Source organism: Tachyglossus aculeatus, chromosome 12 (assembly GCF_015852505.1).
Source record: "Tachyglossus aculeatus isolate mTacAcu1 chromosome 12, mTacAcu1.pri, whole genome shotgun sequence".
Taxonomy (NCBI): Eukaryota; Metazoa; Chordata; class Mammalia; order Monotremata; family Tachyglossidae; genus Tachyglossus; species Tachyglossus aculeatus.
The window spans coordinates 3250258-3267501 of NC_052077.1; the positions used below are offsets into that span (position 1 = coordinate 3250258).

Genomic DNA, 17244 nt, shown 5'->3' on the forward strand with positions numbered 1-17244 from the left:
ACTGTTTAATGGCATATCAAGGAATTTGAGATCAGCCCACACTTTCCTGCCCTCAGGTGATCACCGCTGGGGAATCAGGGGTAATAATAATAATTATTATTATTAGATAATTAGATTAGCTAAAACGTGTGTTAACAGAAACTCTCAAAGAGCGAGGAATGAAACAATACCCTGGAAAAATAAAGTGATCGAGTAGCTGCTAAAGCATGAAAGAAAATGTTTTTGCCAGACAAAACCTTGCAGGGGTTTCAAAAGGCAATTATTGAGGAACCAAAAAACTGTAAATGCTAACATCTGCCTCAGAACATGGTAAAATGTGGAGGTGCTGCAGGTGTGGAAATGAGGTTATAACCATTGCCAAAAGCAGGCTGAGCCCACCCAACCCCAACTGCATTTATGGAACGCCTACTGTGTGCAAAGCACTGTACTAAATGCTTAATTGTAGTGTATTGTACGATATAACAACAAACAGACACATTCCCTGCCCGCAGTGAGCTTTACGGTCTAGAAATATGTTCAGGGAGAGCTGCCCTGTGTTGTCCCGCTTGCCGTGCTTCAAAAATCCTTTAAATCCTTTATTCTACCCTGCTTAGACTGTAAGCTCCCCTTTAGACCGTACGTTCTTTGCGGGCAGGGAATGTGTCTACTAACTGTTATACTGTTGAACCCACCCAAGGGCTTAGTACAGAGCTCTGCATACAGTAGGAGCTCAATAAATACAACTGAATGAATATGTGCCAAGGCTGCAGGCTCCTTGTAGGCAGGGAATGTGACTCTGTGTATTATACTCTCCCAAGCAGTCAGTCCAGTGCCCAGCACACAGCAAGCACTCAATAAATATGACTGATTGATGTTTTTGTGGAAAAATGATCCGGGCAGCAGAGTGAAATATGGCCTGGAGAGGGGAAGAGACAGGAGGCTGAAGATCCCGTCATGTGGGCCGGCTGCATTTCCGAATTGAGAATCAATCAGTGGTTATTTGTTGAGCATTACAGTGAAAAAACAGGATAGAAAGAACATCGACTCTTTTGAAATGTGGTGTCAGAGAATGCTTCCGTGAACACCACGAACTGCCCGAAAGACAAACGGATTCTAGAGCAAATTAAACCAAAATGGTCTTTGGAAGGCCAAATGACTTGACTTAGATCAGCCTGTTTTGGACACATAATCAGGAGGGCTGATTCCCTGGAGAGGACACTAATGCTAGGAAAAGTCCAGGGAAAACGTGGAAGAGGGAGACTGGCAGCTAGGTGGATAAAGACCCTAACAATAAGAACGGAAGAACCATTAGAACAGTGCATCGCACATAGTAAGCGCTTAACAAATACCATCATCGTTATTATTATTATTAGAAAGGTCGCGGATTATGGCAGAGGACAGGACGTTCTGGAGAAAGTATATCCATGGAGTCGCTAGGAATTGGAAACAACTCAATGGCACATAATAATAATAATAATAATGATAATAATAGCACTATACCAAGCACTTGGGAAAGTACAATGTGACAATGAGGGTTCTCTTTATCGCGTTTTTTTTCCAACTAGCTACTTTTGTTATTTCTATTAGTCAAGTGTTCTAACAGAAGGGGGCAATTAATGGTCCAAAGAGGACTTTGGGAGAGAGAGCTATGGCTGGTCAGATAAACAAAGCAGACCACCATCACCTCATTGGCCATTTTAACAAGGTATTTAGCTACTTGGACAGTTGAAATAAATGCTCAATTTCCACATTTTACCATGTTCTAAGGCAGATGTTAGCATTTACAATTTTTCGGTTCCTTAATAATTGCCTTTTGAAGCCACTGCAAGTTTTTTTTTTTCCTGGCAAAAACATTTTCTTTCATGCTTTAGCAGCTATTTGATCACTTTATTTTTCCTGGGTATTGTTTCATTCCTTGCTCTTTGAGAGTTTCTGTTAACACATGTTTTATCTAAGACATCAAAGTAAATCAAACCACATGGATCTATAAGTGAAGTTCTACCCATATCTTTTAAATTCAGGCTTGATTTCTCCAACTGCTTTCTGCAGGACACTCACTGATTCCTCTGCTTTTCTTTTCACTGTCACCAAGTGAAAATTTAACAGTAACTTATTAATTTTGAAACACCCCACTGATAGCCAGAGGCTGTATTTTATAAGTGGACGTTGGCGGTTGGAATTCCATAAAATGCACGATCCCACTGAAATTAGCTTTTGGTGGGTGTCTATATTTGGTGGCAGTGATTGTATTTCAAAATGCTGCTCGTCTTGCAGTTTTGTCTGAACTTACATCCACGCACAATCAAAGAGAAGAGGTTACATACTACACACATACAGTTTTTAGCATTGTGAATTTCCAGAGCTTGTTAACCAATTACCAATAAGGACATACCCACACAAGAAAATGCTTCAGTGTGGCAGCAAAACCTACACTATAACTACGACTGCACATACTAAGCACTCGATGAATACAATTGATTAACTTCACATTAGAGACGCTTTGAACAAGGAACTTAGAGGTCTTAAGCTTTTAAAAGAAAACGGCAACCAGCCATGGGGAGCCTTTAAATGACAAAAAAAAAAAGCCTGCACATTTTGCTCCTCTAGTGCTAACCTCACTGCACCTCGATCTCACCTGTCTCAATGCCGACCCCTAATCCGCATCCCGTTCTCTGGGCTTGAATGCCCTCCCTCCTCAAATCTGACAGACAATTTCTCTCCTCCCCTTCAACACCTTATTGAAGGCCCATCTCCTCCAAGAGGCCTTCCCAGACTAAGCCCCACTTTTCCTCATCTCCCACTCTCTTCTGTCTCCCCCTGCCTTGCTCCCTTTGCTCTTACCTGCTCCCAGCCCCACGGCATTTATCTGTAATTTTATCTATTTGTATTGATGCCTGTCTCACCCCCTTTAGACTGTAAGCTCATTATGGGCAGGGAATGTCACTGTTTATCGTTGTACTGTACTCTCCCAAGTGCCTAGTCCAGTGCTCTGCATAAAGCACTCAATAAATATGATTGAATGAATGAATATTCCCCACAGACTTATATTCCCAAACTTCTGGAATAGTATGACATTCCTTTCTGTGCTGTATATTCTCACGTTAAACATCACTAAACAATTGTTTACTCTTACGCTAAAGCAGTTCCAAGGATAACATCATGTTAACTAAATGAGTTGCAGTATGATTACAGAACTTTGCAGGAGATTGCAAAAGCAGAAACCTGTGCTGTGATAGTGGTTTGTCAACTTTAATGAAGAATCTGTCTGTTATGTCAACAACAGATACCTTCTTGTCCTCACCGAGTACTACGGAAGAGCCTTTTGTTGGTATGGTATTTGTTAAGAGTTTTCTAAGAGCCAGGCACTGAATGAAGTGCTGGCGGAGACACAAAAACAACAGTTATGCTGGACTAACGGTCTTAATCCCCATTTTACAGGTGATATAACTGAGGCAGGAGTTAAGTGACCTGCCCAAGGTCACACAGCAGATAATTGGTGGAGGCAGGATTAGAACTCAGGTCCTTCTGACTCCCAAGCCCATAGGCCCTGCTGCTTAGCGTTGGTAGATTCTTTCCCTACCCACAAGGAGCTCAGACACCAAAATAAATTATAGAGATGTACAAAAGTGCTGCGTATATATTCTACTGCTTGCCTACCATTCCACAGAGTCTTGATGGAGTCTCCCATCAAGAAGGACAAGTGAACCCCAAATCTGGAGACTTTAAGACCAACAACCCACAGAGAGGAGTTGATTATAGTGTTAACGGCTTGCCCTGCACCATTCAAACTCTCTTTCCCCTCCCGGCCCGTCATAAACCTGATGAAGCCTGAAAAGCAACAAGCAAGTAGGTGAGCAGGGGTGGTGCATACAGCCAAAACTAGAACCTAGGTGTCCTGATTTCCCGGAGCAGGCCTCTTTCCACTGAATCAAGGGCAGAACTGGGAATAGCCTTATCAAAGCCAACAAAGGCTACCTTGGGTGATCTACAAAGCACAGTGCTTTGATTTACTCAATTTTCTCCACAGTACAGAAGAAGACTGAGGGATTAAGAAGTGCTGAGAAGCAGCATGGCCTAATGGATAGAGCAGAAGGACTTGGGTTCTAGTCCCGGCTCTGCCCCTTGGCTGCTGTGGGACCTTGGGTACATCACTTAACTTCTCTGGGCTTCAGTTACCTCCTCTGTCAACTGGGGACTAAGACTGTGAGCCCCATAAGGGACATGGACCGTGTCCAACCTGATTACCTTATATTTACTCTGGGGCCTAGAACAATCCCTGGCACATAATAAGCGCTTAATAATAACAATAATGATGGTATTTGTTAAGCGCTTAATATGTGCCAAGCACTGTTCTAAGCGCTGGGGTAGATACAAGGTAATGAGGGTGTCCCACACAGGGCTCACAGTCTTAATTCCCATTTTACCGATGAGATGACTGAGGCACAGAGAAAAATACCATTAAAAAAAGGTGTTTATCTGTTATATCGTACTCTCCCAAGAGCTCAGTTTAGTGTTCTGCACACAGTAAGCGCTCAATAAAGACAACTGATTTTCTGTTTGTCAATGATACAGTTGTTCTCTTCTGATAACTACCCAAACTGAAAAGACTTTTTCCGCAGTATCTACGGAAGCTTAGATGATGGGATATAGCTAAAAGCAAGGACAAACAAAAATGTTTAATAAATAGTCTTACCCTATAGGAAAATCAACATCAATGCCATGGGCTGTCATGTGGTAAAGTCCAAACTTAGCCAATTTAACATGTCCCTGCAAGAGAAGAGACAGGATTTTATTTCAAGACTGTTCTACCTCTGAAGTATCTCATGACTTTTTTGGCGCTCTTGACCCACACAAACCATGGAGTCAAGATGCCAATTATGAAAGGATTGCTCACTGGGGTTCCTATTACCAGAAAGGCAGCGTGGCTCAGTGGAAAGAGCCCGGGCTTGGATTCAGAGGTCATGGGTTCAAATCCCGGCTCCGCCAATTGCCAGCTGTGTGACTTTGGGCAAGTCACTTCACTTCTCTGTGCCTCAGTTCCCTCATCTGTGAAATGGCGATTAAGACTGTGAGCCTTCCGTGGGACAACCTGATCACCTTGTAACCTCCCCAGAGTTTAGAACAGTGCTTGGCACATAGTAAGCACTTAATAAATGCCATTATTATTACCTACTTCACCCAGGGGCGGTGGCTAAGGTGAACCTGGCAGCCCACCATCTCCAGGTCAAAATGCTAAATGGAGTTCTGACACCACAGGATATCTCTGCCCCGGGGGGCGGAAATAGGTGACCTTCACCTCCGTGCTGACCAAATAAGTTATGGAAGGAGGGAGGGTGGAGATTGAATAAGTGGAGGAAGGGAACTGGAATGGCCTAGGGTTACCTCTGCCCAGAGCGTGGGATGCCCGCTCTGCCCGCACCAAGTGAGGAGCAGTGGGATGGGCGAGGATCCCGTTGAACGCTCATGGGGCTGGAAGCTAGGGAACATAAATGGATTCCTCCCATGTGGAAAGTGTTTGTGGGTGGGACCTAGGGAACACATAGGTATATTCTTCCTAATAGGGAAGCTATTCATATTCCTCCCGAAAGGGCAGTTCAATTCGCCACATCCAAAATAAACAAAGAATTCAATTCGCCCCTCGGAATAAATTTTGTATAAAACTCAGCCTTTCTGTTCCCAGTCTCTCTCTTTCTCTCACCACGCCGATTCCCAAATGAACCTGTCCCCGGGCGACGGGTGACAGGCGGGTATCCTCATCATCAACAAGGAGACTTTTTGACCTGTTATATTTTCCTCAGAAGTTATTTGTTGATTTGGTAATTATCTTGCTATTTGAGGAAGGATGAAAAAAGCAGCCATAAAGCTTTCCTCTTGCTTGAAATGCCTGTAGCAAAGTCATGGTATTACTAGAGGAAAGGACGGCAGGATTAATTCAAATCTTTTTTGGGAGAGGAGCAGGGGGATACTAAGAAAAGGAAGCGAAGATGTGATTGTAACGCCGCACACTGAAACCTGACATTGAGGCTTTTAGCCTTGCAAGATTGATTTCCTCCTAAGGAGCTACTAGGGAGTCACCTAAACCAGCAAGCATCCTTTGGATCTACTTCGGAATAAAGGTGACCACAATTTTCAGGGGCCTCAACATAATCACAAGACAAAAGTCCTCAAATCTAAACTTGATGAGCTTCCTTTCAACTTGAAAATCTCTCAAATCAATCCTAACCACTTTCAACTACTTTTATTCTCGGTTTACTTTCGTCTGTGAGGAACTTGTTTTCCCATCGTTCCAAACACGCAAAAAAGTTATGTGACAGTCCGTTCTGTAATTTACCCAACAACCAACCAAATAAAAAGCTGAGCACTGCTCTTTCTGATACAATTTTAACAGTGCACCCTGAATGTCAGGTAGGAATAAACTGGGGAGAGGTAGGGGAGAGAGGAGGTGAAGGAAAGGTCTCTTCTATTACCATTATTTCTGCACTGAATTCTCCAGAAAGAAGTTTCCAAAGGCTATCCTGATATCTTAACAAGAACCAACCAATCTCTCCTTCTGAAAATGTTTCCTCCCTACCCAAATGGCCTCGAGGGCCATATGCACACTAATCCCCCATAAGATTTTTAAGCAAATTTCACCAATGAACAACAAGCGGAGTCCCAGGGAAAAGGAGAGAAAAGACCCTCCTACGCAGAACAGTACTCCAGTCATGCTTAAGGGGACAATTTCACTCCACAAATAGTCAGGGAGGCCTCCTTAGATCAATGTCAATCTTGAAGGGGAGAAGGGAGACACAATTCAGGAATACATTACTTTATAAGGAAAAGGGGTGAAAGGTAGCGCCTGGAGACATGGAAAATGGGCATTTGGAAATGAGAACGAACTCTAAAAACAGATGAATTTGTGAGGCTGCGTGCTTATAAAAACAACCACAAAAATCAGCACGTTTATAGATCCTTTTTATCCCGCAGCCTCGTGGACCGTTTCCATTGCATGGGGCTGGTCTCCATCTTTAGGCACAACGAACGTTGGATTCCTCCCGGAGCTGGAGTCCTACCTCTCGGTCCAAGAGGATGTTGTGAGGAGATAGGGCCCGATGGATCAGGCCATGTTGGTTCATGTACTGCAAGCCCTGCAGGACCTCGAATGCGATTTGCAATACCTGCAAGCAGCTGAAAAACAAAAACAGATTGCGCGTCATTAGGCCCCAAGTTAAAGAAATACAAACCCCAGGTTGACAGACAGGTGCTGCAAAGAGTGAGGTGGGGCTTACTGATTGATTCCATACTTTTTTTAAAAAAAATGGCACTTGTTCAGCACTTATTCATTCATTTATTCAATCGTATTTATTGAGCGCTTACTGTGTGCAGAGCACTGTACTAATTATGTGCCAGACACCGTACTAAGTGCTGGGGGGGGGGGGGGGGGGGGGGGGGGGGGGGCTCACAGTCTTAATCCCTATTTTCAAATGAGGGACTGAGGTCCAGAGAAGTTAAGGGACTTGCCCGAGGTCACACAGCAAATAAGTGGCCCAGTCGACATTAGAACCCAAGTCCTTCTGATTCCCATACCCGTCCTCTATCCGTTAGGCGACACTGCTTCTCACCCTACTTTTTGACAAAACCTGTTGGAGGCCAGGGTCTGGGGAATCATTTCTCTTTCTCGCTTGCAAATATGTCAGCTTCGAAAAATACCACTTTACTTGTTTAAAAATACTGTTTTTACCATTTACTCTCGCTAATGTGGCCAGAGATCTTCAGCTTATCAATTGCTCTTTAGTAGCTCTTGCCCTTTGTAACACAGAAGGAGTTGAGAGCCTCTTGGTCTCACAGAAATGCTAGAGCTAAGCAGGAAACCGAGAAATGGAGTGAGATATTTTGTTGGGAGGGCCTGGCTTTCAAGAAGCTGGTAGTTCCACTTGGATACAAAGCTATATTTCTTTGGCAGAAGAAATAATAATAATAATAATAATAATGGTATTTATTAACTGCTTGCTATGTGCCAAGCACTGTTCTAAGCGCTGAGAGGCAGAGAAATGAACTATTTTTAAGGAGGCAGAGAAGCCGTGGGGCCCAGTGGAAAGAGCACAAGACTAGAAATCAGGATATCTGGGTTCTTAATTCCACTCTGTCACTTGTCTGTGGTGGGACCTAGGGCAAGTCACTTAATGTCTCCATGCCTCAGTTTCCTCATCTGTAAAAATGGAGATTAAATAACTATTCTCCATCCCCTCCAGACTGTGAGCCCTATGTAGGATTGGGTCTAGGTCCTTAGCTGGCGCTCAGCATGTAGTAAGCAGCTATCAAACACCATAATTGTTATTATTATGAATTTACGGAACAGTCACTGAAAGCACAATCCCTTCCTTTTTTTGAAGGGAGATGGGAAGGAAAAGGGAAGAAGACAGACCCATCTGAAAATCAAGTGATGAATCGCCAATACTGACTCCTTTCCATGAGCTGGATATGTTTGGGATTTTTTTCCCCACTCAAGAATACATATCCTTTTGAGTTTCTCGGGCTTAATTCCCAGCTCTGTCACTTGTCAGCTGTGTGATTTTGGGCAAGTCACTTAACTTCTCTGTGCCTCAGGACAACCTGATTACCTTGTAACCCCCCAGGGCTTAGAACAGTGCTTGGCACATAGTAAGCGCTTAACAAATGTCCTCATTATTATTAATTCTCCTCTGGGATCAATCTCATTCAGTGATTTTCTCCATCCAGGCTTCTGATGATCAAAACTAGGAGAAAATAAATGATTTGGGGTAAACAGTGACAGCCTAAATTGAAGTGATCTACATTTCTGCAACACATTATGTGTGTGGGGAAATGTTCATTTAGAATATAATTTAAAATTGTCATTATTCTGTAAAAGTGATTTGGGTATTCAATGACAGGAGCCTGTTTATAAACCACTGAAATTCTGGACTGTATCTTAATATAAATAAATCTGTGGCCATTAACATTTCATCAGGAAGAAAATTATTTAATTTATAAAAACAATATCTTAAAGTTAAAAGATAATGACTATCAAGAGATGTTGTCATCACATAGGGTGTGAATATGAATATCATTTCATGATTTTATGACCCACTGAGCCAAATTCACATTTTGCTGTCAAGCACTTACAATTTTTTAACAACTCTATTTCACTTTTTACTTTAGCTGAAAAGAGGACTTTGTACCCTTTAATTACCAAACACCAATTCTATGGGGTGTTGGAGGGCAGGAGGAATGTTATAAAACTCACAGGTTAATTTTTTAAAAAATTTATTGGTTTTTGCCTGCTTCCTCCACTTAACCTTTTCATTAGAATTATTCAACCCAGCAGCAGGAAGGTGAGGGAAGCAAAGCCTAAGGCATAGATAAGCCACATATTAGATAATCCCTTCTATAATGATTGTTAGCTGTACCTTTTTTAATGCATGCACTTGTGAAACATTTCAGTATTCACCTTTTCTTCACCAAAGTCCCTCCCTCCAAAAAAAGTGTGTCAACAGACTCTTTCAAAGGAGACTGGAGTACCCTAGAATCCATATTTATTCACAGAATAGCTTCTCCCATCCTCTATCACCAATTTACATCATCCGTGAAACAAGACGGACAGTGATGTTAAACAGCACTATCTTTTCCTACAAACAATCTCAAAGTATAAACCAACAGCATAACTGCACAGCATGAGACTTCACAACAAGTCTCAAATGAACTTTCCAAGCTCTCAGTGGTGACCCCAAAAGTGGAGTACGTTTGTTCGTTTGTAGCAAACATAAAATGTTACAGCAGTAACATCCCAGCAGGCCTTATCTGACTCATTTTATCGTATTTATTGAGCTCTTACTGTGTGCATTTAGCTTTAATTCTGTTTGTTCTGACAACTTGACACCTGTCCACATGTTTTGTTTTGTTGTCTGTCTCCCCCTTCTAGACTGTGAGCCATGAAGCCGCGTGGCTCAGTGGAAAGACCATGGGCTTTGGAGTCAGAGGTCATGGGTTCATGGGTGCCAGCTGTGTGACTCTGGGCAAGTCACTTAACTTCTCTGGGCCTCACTTCCCTCATCTGTAAAATGGGGATTAAGACTGTGAGCCCCCCGTGGGACAACCTGATCACCTTGTAACCTCCCCAGTGCTTAGAACAGTGCTTTGCACATAGTAAGCATTTAATAAATGGTATCATTAGGGACCGGGTCTCTATATGTTGCAAACTTGTACTTCCCAAGCGCTTAGTACAGTGCTCTGCACACAGTAAGCGCTCAATAAATACGATTGAATGAATGAATGCAGAGCACTGTACGAAGAGCTTGGGAGAGTACAATACAATAAACAGACACATTCCCTGACCACAATGAGCTTATGGTCTAGAGATCCTAAGCCAAAGCCAAAACACAATGGAGAAAGAGTTTATCAATAGGAAAAACATCAGATTTAATGGAAGAACTTGGTTTTTTTCGCAGCTGAGTACAATTTTGTCAATCAATAAGAGAATTTACTGAGCGCTTACTTGGTGCAGAGCACTGGTCTAAGCACTTGGGAGACGATGGGGGATAGAGAAGCAGTGTGGCTCAGTGGAAAGAGCCCGGGCTTTGGAGTCGGAGGTCAAATCCCGGCTCCGCCACTTGTCAGCTGTGTGACTTTGGGCAAGTCACTTGACTTCTCTGGGCCTCAGTTCCCTCATCTGTAAAATGGGGATTAAGACTGTGAGCCCTCCCCTGGGACAACTTGATCACCTTGCAACCTCCCCAGAGCTTAGAAGAGTGCTTTGCACATAGTAAGTGCTTAATAAATGCTATCATTATTATTATTATTTGAATCCCGACTCCGCCACTTGTCAGCTGTGTGACCTTGGGCAAGTCACTTAACTTTTCTGTGCCTCAGTTCCCTCAACTGTAAAATGGGGATTAAGACTGTGAGCCCCACGTGGGACAACCTGATTATCCTCCGCTCCTCTGCTGCCGCTAACCTCCTCACTGGGCCTCGTTCTCGCCTGTCCCGCCGTCGAACCCCGGCCCACGTCCTACCTCTGGCCGGGAATGCCCTCCCACCTCACATCCGCCAAATTAGCACACTTCCCCCGTTCATCATTCATTCATCATCATCATCAATTGTATTTATTGAGCGCTTACTGTGTGCAGAGCACTGTACTAAGCGCTTGGGAAGTACAAGTTGGCAACATACAGAGACAGTCCTTACCCAACAGTGGGCTCACAGTCTACAAGGGGGAGACAGAGAACAAAACCAAACATACTGACAAAATAAAATAAATAGAATAGATATGTACAAGTAAAATAAATAAATAAATAGAGTAATAAATATGTACAAACATATATACATATATACATATATACAGGTGCTGTGGGGAAGGGAAGGAGGTCACTGAAAGCTCACCTCCTCCAAGAGGTCTTCCTTCCCAGACTAAGCCCCCCTTTCCCTCAGCTTCCCCTCCACATCACCCCGACTCCTTCCATCTCCTCTACTCTCCCTCTCCCCGCCCCCCCACAGCACTTGTGTATATATGTACATATCTATAATTGTATTTATTTACACTAATGCCTGTTCACTCGTTTTGATGTCCGCCTCCCCCCTCCTAGACTGTAAACCCGGTGTGGGCAGGGACTGTCTCTCTTTGTTGCTGAATTGTATTTTCCAAGCCCTTAGCACAGTGCTCTGCACACAGTAAATGCTCAATATATGTGACTGAATGAATGAATCGTCTATGCACTTCTGTCAAGCTCACCCCAGATACTCACCTCAGCCCCTCCACATTTATGTACATACCCTAATATTCATTCATTCAATCGTATTTATTGAGCACTTACTGTGTGCAGAGCACTGTACTAAGCGCTTGGGAAGTACAAGTCGGCAACATATAGAGACGGTCCCTACTCAACAGTGGGCTCACAGTCTAGAACTCTGTTGCTCCCCTAACCGGGAATTATTTTAATTAATTAATTCATTCATTCAATCGTATTTATTGAGCACTTACTGTGTGCAGAGCACTGTACTAAGCGCTTGGGAAGTACAAGTTGGCAACATACAGAGACGGTCCCTACCCAACAGTGGGCTCACAGTCTAGAAGGGGAGAAAGCACTGTTCTAAGCGAAGGGGAGACGACAAGGTGATCAGGTTGTCCCACAGGGGGCTCACAGTCCTGATCCCCATTTTCCAGATGAGGGAACTGAGGCCCAGAGCACTGACTTGCCCAAAGTCACCCAGCCGACAACTGGCGGAGCCGGGATTTGAACCTCTGACTCCAAAGCCCGGGCTCTTTCCACTGAGCCACGCTGCTTCCCCATCTTACCTCCTTCCCTTCCCCACAGCACCTGTATATATGTATATATGTTTGTACATATTTATTACTCTATTTATTTATTTTACTTGTACATATCTATTCTATTTATTTTATTTTGTTAGTATGTTTGGTTTTGTTCTCTGTCTCCCCCTTTTAGACTGTGAGCCCACTGTTGGGTAGGAACTGTCTCTATATGTTGCCAACTTGTACTTCCCAAGTGGTTAGTACAGTGCTCTGCACACAGTAAGCGCTCAATAAATACGATTGATTGATTGATTGATTGATCGATCTCCCCCCACTCTCCCTCGCCACCGGCCCACACCCGGCTAATGTCTTTCTCTCCTATTACACTGTCAACCCTTTAGAAGTCAGGGATTGGGTTGACCAACCTTATTGAATGTTACTCTCAGAAGTGCTTGGAACAGTGCTCTGCAACACTAAGCGCTCGAGTGGGCCTTGGGCCTGGTTGGGGGGGAGCCTCCCCCGTTTTCCGTACTGAGAGCTCACCTCCTCCAGGAGGCCTTCCCACACTCAGCCCCCTCCTTCCTCTCCCCCTCCTCCCCCCCACCCCTTACCTCCTTCCCCTCCGCACAGCCCCTCTACATATGTATATATGTTTGGATGGATTTATTCCTCTATTTTACTTGTACATGTTTGTTCATATTTATTTGTACATTTATTTATTTGTACTTTGTAATTTGTATTTATTTGTACATATTTATTCTATTTATTTTATTTTGTTAACATGTTTGGTTTCGTTCTCTGTCTCCCCCTTCTAGACTGTGAGCCCACTGTTGGGTAGGGACCGTCTCTATACGTTGTCAACTTGGACTTCCCAAGCGCTTAGTCCAGTGCTCTGCACACAGTAAGCGCTCAATAAATACGATTGAATGAATCCCCCCCCTTATCTCCTTCCCCACCCCACAGCACCTGTATATATGTATATATATTTGTACGTGTTTATTACTCTATTTTATTTGTACATATTTATTTTATTTTGTTAATATGTTTTGTTTTGTTCTCTGTCTCCCCCTTCTAGACTGTGAGCCCACTTTTGGGTAGGGACCGTCACTATATGTTGCCAACTTGGACTTCCCAAGCGCTTAGTCCAGTGCTCTGCACACAGTAAGCGCTCAATAAATACGATTGAATGAATCCCCCCCTTACCTCCTTCCCCTCCCCACAGCACCTGTATATATGTATATATATTTGTACGTGTTTATTACTCTATTTTATTTGTACATATTTATTTTATTTTGTTAATATGTTTTGTTTTGTTCTCTGTCTCCCCCTTCTAGACTGTGAGCTCACTGTTGGGTTGGGACCGTCTCTATATGTTGTCAACTTGTCCTTACCAAGCGCTTAGTACAGTGCTCTGCACACAGTAAGCGCTCAATAAATGCGATTGAATGAATGAATGAATCAATCAATACAATTGCTTGACTGATTGAAGTAAGACTAGCTGAAAGCCCTTGCTGAATGTCTTGGGGCGGTCAAATTTGCTTTATTAATTGCCAGATTCCTCGTCTGTGATTTCTACAATACCTAAAGGTTTGGAAAGCTTTTTCTAACAATACCCACTTCAACGAACACACTAGAGGGCCTCAGCTGCTCACCAATTCAGCGGGTTTCCTAAAACAACACGGAATAACGCTGAACAGGACATCAACTCAAAACGGATTTCGAGACTTAAATAGTAATTTCCACCTTTGCGGGCGAAAACCTAACTTTCAAACGACCTGACTATATAAAACAGTCTAAGCTCTTTTATTCTGGAAGGTTGGCTGACTCGAGAAAATGACCAAATACGTGCGCTAAAATTCATTCATTCGTTCATTCAATCGTATTTAGTGAGCGCTTACTGTTGGGAAGTCCAAGCTGGCAACATATAGAGACGGTCCCTACCCAACAGTGGGCTCACAGTCTAGAAGGGGGAGACAGAGAACAAAACAAATTAACAAAATAAAATAAGTAGAATAAATGATGGCATTTTTATTAAGCGCTTACTATGTGCAAAGCACTGTTCTAAGCGCTGGGGAGGTTACGAGGTGATCAGGTTGTCCCACGGGGGGCTCACAGTCTTAATCTCCATTTTACAGATGAGGGAACTGAGGCCCAGAGAAGTTAAGTGGCTTGCCCAAGGTCACACAGCTGACAATTGGTGGAGCCGGGATTTGAACCCATGACCGCTGACTCCAAAGCCCAGGCTCTTTCCACTGAGCCACGCTGCTTCTCTGTAAATATGTGCAAATAAAATAAATAAATAATAGAGTAATAAATACATACAAACATATAATGTTATTTACTTCATAAATCAATGCACGCTGATTGTTTCAAATGGAGATTTAATAAAGTGCTTCTATCACAACTTCACAGCTCGATGAAGTGTCAATAACCGGTAAAACATGTCTAATAATGACACATTTTTGTGGCACAAAAAATACTTTTATTTTAGAGCAAATATTATTTATGACCTTTCCTAGCTAACGGCCTTAATTACTAAGTGTTTACTTTTCTGTTTCTTGACCAGGGTTAAATCAAGCAGAGACAGATAACACTTCAGATCTGGGACTCTGGGGGAAAAAAAATATCAGCATTTTGATTTTTAGATTCTACAAAGTTTGGGGAGTGGAAGGATAACAACCTGAAACAATTCTTCTTACCAACCAACATTGAGCTGCTCATACTCTACAGACAATTACTCTCCAGCCCTTCAAAGCATTAATAAAGGCTCATCTCCTCCAAGAAGTCTTCCCTGACTAAGCTCTCCTTTCCTCTTCTCCCCCTCCCTTTTGCATAGCCCTGACTTGCTTCCTTCTTTCATCCCCCACTCCCAGCCCTACAGCACTTATGTATATATCTTTAATTTTATTTATTTATATTAACGTCCATCTCCCCCCCTAGACTATACGCTCGTGGTGGGCAAGGAATGTGTCTGTTTATTGCTATACTGCACTCTCCCAATTGTTTAGTCCAGTGCTCGCACACAATAAGCGCTCAACTCAACCGACTGATCAGTAGCCTTTCAGCCTTCTAATATGACTTGGAGTTCATATTAATAATAATAATGGCATTTATTAAGCGCTTACTATGTGCAAAGCACTGTTCTAAGCGCTGGGGAGGTTACAAGGTGATCAGGTTGTTCCACGGGCGGCTCACAGTCTTAATTTCCATTTTCCAGATGAGGTAACGGAGGCCCAGAGAAGTGAAGTGACTGGCCCCAAGTCACACAGCTGACGAGTGGCAGAGCCGAGATCTGAACCCATGACCCCTGACTCCAAAGCCCGGGCTCTTTCCACTGAGCCACGCTGGGAGGTGCATGCATTATTTAATTGTGAGGTGGTTATAAAATGAAATAAATTAATAGTCAATAGGTCCACAGGGAGGTCTTAGAAAGTGAGAAATCAATCAGTCAATCATATTTAATAGAGAAGCAGTGTGGCTCATCGGAAAGAGCACGGGCTTTGGAGTCAGAGGCCATGGGTTCGAGTCCCGACTCTGCCACATGTCCACTGTGTGACCTTGGGCAAGTCACTTAACTTCTCTGAGCCTCAGTTCCCTCATCTGTAAAATGGGGATTAAGACTGTGAGCCCCATGTGGGACAACTTGATCACCTTGTATCCCCCCAGCGCTTAGAACAGTGCTCTGCACATAGTAAGCGCTTAACAAATGTCATTATTATTATTATTATTATTATTATTATTTACTGAGCACTTATGTGCAAGAGCACTGTACTAAGCACTTGGAAGAGTACACTATAACAGAATTGATAACACATCCACTGCCCACAGTGAGCTTACAGTCTAGAGAAACCGAAGGACAGCTAACGGCAGAGTTAGGGATATTAGATGGGGAGGAGGGTGATTTCCTGACATCCTATTGCCACAGTTGGAGGCCAAATACTGGGCTGAAGAACCCTTTGGTCTGATTCAGGAACAGCCTGACCAGAATAATAGCAATTGTGGTATTTGTTAAGCACTTACTAAGCATAAAGAATTAGAAATAGTATTTCCTAGTGGATAGAGCAAAGGCTTGGAAGTCAGAAGGACCTGGGTTCTAATCCCCCGCTGTTGGGTAGGAACCGTCTCTATGTGTTGCCAACTTGTACTTCCCAAGCGCTTAGTACAGTGCTCTGCACACAGTGAGTGCTCAATAAATACGATTGAATGAATGAATGAATGACTGAATCCCAGCTCCATCACTTGTCTGTTGTGTGACCTTGGACAAGTCACCTCACTTCTCCGGGCTTCAGTTGCCTCATCTGTAGAATGTGGATTGAGACTGTGAGCCCCACGTGGGACAGGGACTTTGTCCAACCGATTAGGTTGTATCTACTCCAGCGCTTAGGAGAGTGCCTGGCACATAATAAGCGCTTAACGAATACCACAATTATTGTTACTGTCATTATTACTAAGCACTGGGGTACATACAAGACAATCAAATCCCCCTTGAGCCTCATAATCTAAGGAGGAGGGAGAACTGGTCTGTCATCCCGATTTTACAAATGAGGAAGGACGAATTCTTGCCCGCTGTGTGACCTTGGGCAAGTCACTTCCTTTCCTCTATACCTCGGTTCCCTCATCTGTAAAATGGGGGTGAAGACTGTGAGCCCCTGTGGGACATGGACTGTGTCCAACCTGATGACCGTGAATCTAGACACACTGCAAGCGCTCAACGAACACCATTTAAAAAACATCCCATTCCGCTCCAACATCCTATTATCCAAACAAGTGTAACTCTATCCCAGCTAATCTCAGCTCATCCCAAGGACCTCCAACAGCCCCTGAGTTTTTCCCCAACTTCTCTTCGTTTTGGGGGGAAAAAGTAAAAAACTGCAACAAGGCGCTGAGACGCTTGGCCACGGTCACAACCGCTTTTCCGACTGTCAGATGGAAGGGGAAAGAAGCAAAGCAGAGAGCACTACAGATGGCACTGAGCAGAAGGAGATAACTGACACCAGAAAAGGGCGAAGGAAGCGAAAGAA

The 17244-nt window shown here is 43.4% G+C and overlaps 1 protein-coding gene across 2 annotated transcripts in view; it reads right to left on the minus strand.

Moving 5' to 3' along the window:
- The window catches only part of TBCK (TBC1 domain containing kinase), a 242687-nt gene that overhangs the window by 175208 nt on the left and 50235 nt on the right, over positions 1-17244 (minus strand). For both annotated transcript variants that reach the window (XM_038755254.1, XM_038755253.1), the window contains 2 exons: positions 7032-7146; positions 4673-4746 (listed from right to left, as the gene is read on the minus strand). In XM_038755254.1, the coding sequence (XP_038611182.1) occupies positions 4673-4746; positions 7032-7146 (189 nt within the window). The remainder of the gene's footprint in view (positions 1-4672; positions 4747-7031; positions 7147-17244) is intronic.